Here is a 6000-nt window from a genome sequence, read left to right as displayed (position 1 = left end):
CGTGGTTGATTACGTTACTGTTGATCATCTGTCCATCATCGTATAAAGCCCGCCCTGACAATTTGATTGGATCGCCAGAGGGTGGGCGATAATACTCGCGCTACTATGGAGCAGAGCCAGACCGAACTTCCCGACCTCAAACTTTGTGGGCGGGACTAAGTTCGGAATGGCACCCAGGCTACCGCATTAAAGTTAAAGACTTAATTCATTACACCACAGAGAGACCTTTATGTCAGAGTGAAAAAAGTAATATAAACTTATCAGATTTGCACAGAACAGGGAACAGCCAACCATAAGACATGTTTCCCTCAGGGTTTCATTTATGCACATTTTAAAACATCCCATTAGAAGAGCTTGATGGAAACAACTAAATTTGAATAAACTTATGTAATTTTATAAAAAAGTTTTTAAGCTCTCCTTAGGTGGTTTTTGACTTATTAATCTCTTAACATTCAACTCATTTTGGGTAATCCTCGCCTATTTTGTCTACCCAAATGGAAAAGCAAATAACTTAGGAACTGTAAGCCCAAATAATGTGCAATTATACAATTGTACATTATTTGAAAGCTAACACCCTCTAGTTTCCTAATATATAAATTAAAATTGGTTGACTAAAACAGGCATCCCCAACCTCGGTCCTCGAGGCCCGCTGTCCTGCAGGTTTTAGAGGTTTCCCTGCTTTAGCACAGCTGATTATAATGATTTCAGTAGACCAAATGCCTATTAATCAGCTTTCAATTAAAATCAGCTGTGCTGGAGCAAGGAAACCTCTAAAACCTGCAGGACAGCGGGCCTTGAGGACCGAGTTTGGGGATGCCTGGACTAGAACACAGACCAACCTGCATCAGTTCAAACATGACTCAAAGTTGTTTTTTCTTTTATTCTCGGAAATTATAGGTCTTTTTTGAACAGCAGTAGTAAAGACATTCTTGAGAAAAAGCAGGTTTTATTGTATTATATTTGTTCTGCATCATGTCAACCACAAATGCAGAAAATTTCAATCCTCTAGCTACGACAGTTCCAGAGCTGTGGGGTTTGGAACTTTTGGTGTCAGCTTGGAGCTGCGAGCAATGGCTTCACCTGCTGGTAAAGATTTTACCGGTGGAATTTTATGTATTCTGAGTTATTACCCCCATTTAAGGTCTTGAGAGGTTAAAAAAAAAGCTAATTAGCTATAGAGGAGATGGAAACTTATATGTCAACTAAGTTCTAAAGCAGCAAACATTTAGCTCCAATGATTGGTTCACTCTGTCTGTTGTCCTTTTAGGAGTTACGGTACATTTCTGTCTTTACGTCTCTGGATGGTATGTAACATCACTAATACTAGCTGAGATCATAAAGTAAGCACAAATTGCCTGTTTACAACAAATTAATTAAAACTGTGTTTCATTAATAATCTGTGGTCCACACTAGTTTGCCAAACTTCACTTCCTATTTATTACAGCCAAGCGTAACATAATCATATGATGACATTTTTTGCTTTGCATTGCTGGTTAACTTGTTCCAATGAATGGAAACATGTCTCATCTCCATTTTCTTTTTTTCCAATGTTCTAAAAGTTTGGACACATGGATAGAAACACAGTAGTAGCACTCTGGCTCCTAATAAGATTTGGACATTTACAAGTGCTTCAGATGTTCCTGATGGCCACATGTTGCTGTAGGCAGAGGTCATTTTTCAGCATAGAAGGTTTATGACAGTCTCCTGGGAACGTAATAAAAGGCATCTAATGTTTCTTAGATCTATCACACATATCCCACTAATTTATTAGATTGGCTACTTTAGTTTCGATCAAACTAATTAATACAATCTGCCAAAATTGAAAAATAGATGTAAAGTTACTGGAGTACTATTGCGTGATTAAGCTTGCCTGAAAATAAACAAAGGCAGACAAAAAGCTGATAAATGCCATGAAAAAAAGACAGCTCATTGTTTTAAAAGTCCAGCCAAGAAGTCCATTTATAGCTTTTTGAGCAGCTGCTGTATTTTGGATAAATCTCTGATAAACCCCTGGTAAAGTCAGCCAAGCTCAACAACGGCAAACAGACAAAGTAGGCATGCAGCTGGTGAACACTGTGCAGCATTTAGCAGCTGAATAGAACAAAATCATCTAAAGAAGAGCAAATCTAAGATCTCTGATGAGAGGGATTATTTGTGAGGTGAACAAGGATTACATTTTACATTGGTGCTACAGTACTGATGCTTTGTGTTCCCTAAATGCACAAATAACACAGATGCACTGATCAGAATATTAGTGCTGAATTCCAATTTCCACTTTTTGCAAAGTTTCAACCTGCAAACACTGATGTGATTCAAATTGGATTTCTTTCTAACTAAAACATAGGGGCCTTCCAAGGACTTAACATGTTGATCTGAGCAAACCATGTTACTGGTATATTAACAAATGGTGTGATTAGCATTACTATTGTTAACAATTTTCTACAAAATATTAAACATAACCTTAACTGAGATTTCTAATGCTACATTCAAACCACACACAGCAGAAGCAGCAAAAATGTGCATGCTGCTTCGTTTTTTATGCTTGTACAAGTTTAGTTCTGATGTGCAGCTGAAGCATCTTTGCTGCTCTAGCTGCGTGGTCGAAAAGTGGGTCTGATGCATGTTGGCAGAGCTACCTTATCCTTTCTTTGCCTGTAACAATGGCGGATGGAATCGAGAGTCGCTCGGCTTATTTCAATGAATAATGTCACGTTCAGACCGCAAGCACTGGAAGCAGCATAAAGCTTCTGCTGCTTCATGTTTGATGAGTGTCCACATTAAGATCAAAAGTCCAGTAAAGTGTGTCCAGATGCGTCTGGTGCTTCTGCTGCTCCTGTGTTCAGTGGCAGAGAGCGGATTTGCTATATTTGCTGTGATCAGCGGGCAAAAAGGAGTTTTAATATGTTTTTAAGAGAGAAAGTCCAACTACATTACTTGCTACTTCTGAAGCGCGTCAGATGCTCCGAAACTCATGACACACTGCTTCAGCTGCTCAAAACGTGCTGCAGGACCTTTTGCTGCGCCTTGATGCGCGTCAACCTTTGACTTTGCACGTAAACTAGCTGATTCTGCTACTTCTGTAGAGTGCGGTCTGAACATAGCATAAGAGGTTAACCCATCATGTTTTATAACAGAGAGGCTGAAAAGGACAACAGTAACCCTGCTGTACTTCGCTCCGCCTTCCTCTTATCTGCATTAAGTCTCACTCTCTAGCAAAGAAAGTTTCTATTTTAGTAAATCACATTGTTTTCTCTAAATCTATTTTAAAACACTTCACATTCACTTCAAAAAGGCTTTTTCTTTTTCTTCTTTTGGGGACAACTTAGTACATTCACTAAATAAAAAAGACTGAGTTCCAGTTTCCATTGATGGCTGCTTAAAGTTACTGCTATGACCATTCAGGAAAATAATAACTATATTAACATTTTACTGTTTCCTCTGGTCCCCTAAAATGGAGAGGAATAAATCCAATCATCCTCCATGTGTATAAATTTGGACTAACTACAGCAGCACTTAACGAGCTCTCATGTGTGCTGCTCATAAAGTTTTGTTGCAATAATCTATATGGAAATAAAGAGAGCAAGGTTCAACTGTATGCAAAACATCTGTCCCTCCTCAGAGTGTTGACATCATTCTCAAACAAAGTTGCACATTTAAAAATACTACCTGTGTAATAGGAGGGAAATATTATTCCAGATTATTTCTTGTTTCAGAAACCACAAAGGGTTGTAGCCCCAAATTATATAAAAGAGAAAGTTGGTGGTGTATTTATATCAACAAAGAAATACCTCAAACTATAGTCACGTCAAAAAACAAAGCTTCTTTTTAAGTAACTGCAGAATTTTAATGTCAACAGTTCTTTTACATTCAGCCAAACTATTCTTCTCTTTCCCATTATTGACCTGATTTTTGTCATACTGGGTCAAAAGCGGATGAGCCTACTTAGATTTGGCAAAGCAAAATGGATGCTATCTCCCTTGACCAGCAGGGGAGCTGTGCATCCTGTGCGCTTAGTTAAAACTGGTTATTTTCCCTCCAATGTCATCCTCCTAACATCAGTCATTACCCTGGAGATTAAAAAATAAAGATGAGTCAAAATAATATTACTGTGGCAGGGACTCACAAAAAATTTGACCCCATTTATCAGGAAGGCACGAAAGTGTGTCAGCTTACACATGTACAGCTTGGCAAACACAGAATTCATTAGGGAAGCTAAAAATAAAATAAAAAAAAACAACAGAGAACATAAAAATGTCATACTTCATCATACCTTTGCATGCACTGACCCTAAATCTGTAGCCTGCAGCTAAAAATTACAGGCGGGCGACTTTTCCTCTAAGGACTCTATATTTTACACGCATGCATTGCAGAGTCACAGTGACAAGAATAACAGTGCATCGCTGTATTATATATGGTTACACACACACACACACTATATCCTGTGTCTTCCCTGTTGTCTTTAATCTGGGACCATGACAAGCATGCAGCAGATGGTGTCCACAGAGAGAAAGTGTTAGACAACCGAGGCACATTAAAAGCTTCCCTGCAGAGACATCTATCCTTCTGGTCTCATTCGGCCAACCTTCGCATAACCCTGGCTAGCTTGTGTGCCAATGGCTGTTGTCCTAGCCAGCTCGGGTCGATGGCTTGTATGCAGGAGAAACCCAGACAAGACCAAATGAGACCACCATATCCAGCAGTTTTCGGTGAAGCCAGAAGTACCAGTGTATTGTGTCTCAGGTTTTTCTATTATTGACTTCCTGTTGCACAGGACCTATCCCTATAGTTCCTAAACCGCACATGTAACAGAGTTCATCTCAGCTAAAACACTGAATTCAAAACCCATTTGATTGGGTCAAATCAGTCTTTAAATCTTATCTTACAGTATGTTGCATGCCTTTAGCCCCCCTCTAACTTCTAACTTCTCCACATTTGTCAGGTTATACATAAAGTTAATTTTCAGGGACAGATACATAATATTCATTCTAAATGCGATAAGAAGCAAAAATATTAAATATTGTATCCTTTAAAAAAAAATCATGGAAAATTGTGACATCCCTTTAGGTTCAGACCACACCTGTCAATACTTTGTAAAACAACCTGAACCTGAAATTACAGGAGAAAAGCTTTGGTGGTACATCTCAACAATCTTTGGATATCTAGACTTAAATCTTGCTTCTGATCTCTGCAGCTCCTCTTTACCTTCAGTGAGCTCTCTGATTAATGCTCGTTCTTCATGCGGACATCTAACCATAACCTACAGATAAGCAGTTGTTCCACCCTCCTTTAAATTTAAGACGCGGAACTAAAACGATACTTCATAATAATGGATATTGTTTTATAACCTAACCTTAGCTTAAACCTCTCCGCTTTATTCTTGACCTTTCTTCTTTACTCTTCAGTGTTAATGATGCGGTTCATTCACTAATGTTCTCTAACAAACATCTGAGGCCAGAATTAGAACAGCAACATTCGTCAACAATGCGTGAGGTCTTTTGGAATGTAGTCTGTGACTATATATCAGATGCTCATTTCCAGATTTCTAGCAGATTTATTGTAGTTTTCCTGCTGGTCCATAGTCTGGCTGATTTAGCAAGACTCTGAATTATTATTTAGTCTCAAACACAGGTTTAATCTGCATAAAACAGCCTTTTTCAGAACTGTGTACAAGCAAAACAAAGAAACAACCCTTTCATTTTCCAGAACTCCCACCCTTTGATGTTTAGTCGCAGGTGTTTTTTCCTGTAGCTCTGTCATAGTATTATACCTTTGCAGCTGCTGAAGGCGATGGTCCGCAGGCAGGAAATTGTGTTTAAGGTTTAGGTGGGTGAGGTCGTGGCTGTAAAAGAGGTTGGGGGGAAGAAGTTCCAGACTGCAGCAGGACAAATCAACAGAGTTGATTCTCTGGGACACCATCTAGAAGAAATTATAGAGGAGAGAAGTGAGTGTGAGGACAAAGCAAAGATGCACAGTATCACTGCCATCACACCTTGCTTTAAT

The 6000-nt window shown here is 38.9% G+C and overlaps 1 protein-coding gene across 1 annotated transcript in view; it reads right to left on the bottom strand.

Moving 5' to 3' along the window:
• The window catches only part of LOC107092423 (PH domain leucine-rich repeat-containing protein phosphatase 1-like), a 55894-nt gene that overhangs the window by 16319 nt on the left and 33575 nt on the right, over positions 1 to 6000 (bottom strand). Inside the window, exon 4 of the mRNA XM_015386907.1 lies at positions 5768 to 5916. Within this exon, the coding sequence (XP_015242393.1) occupies positions 5768 to 5916 (149 nt within the window). The remainder of the gene's footprint in view (positions 1 to 5767; positions 5917 to 6000) is intronic.

The sequence above is a fragment of the Cyprinodon variegatus genome, unplaced genomic scaffold (genome assembly GCF_000732505.1).
Source record: "Cyprinodon variegatus isolate N-32 unplaced genomic scaffold, C_variegatus-1.0 Scaffold380, whole genome shotgun sequence".
NCBI classification, from domain to species: domain Eukaryota; kingdom Metazoa; phylum Chordata; class Actinopteri; order Cyprinodontiformes; family Cyprinodontidae; genus Cyprinodon; species Cyprinodon variegatus.
The sequence above is the reverse complement of the archived record's forward strand: the minus strand, read 5'-3'. Positions and strand labels throughout refer to the sequence as shown.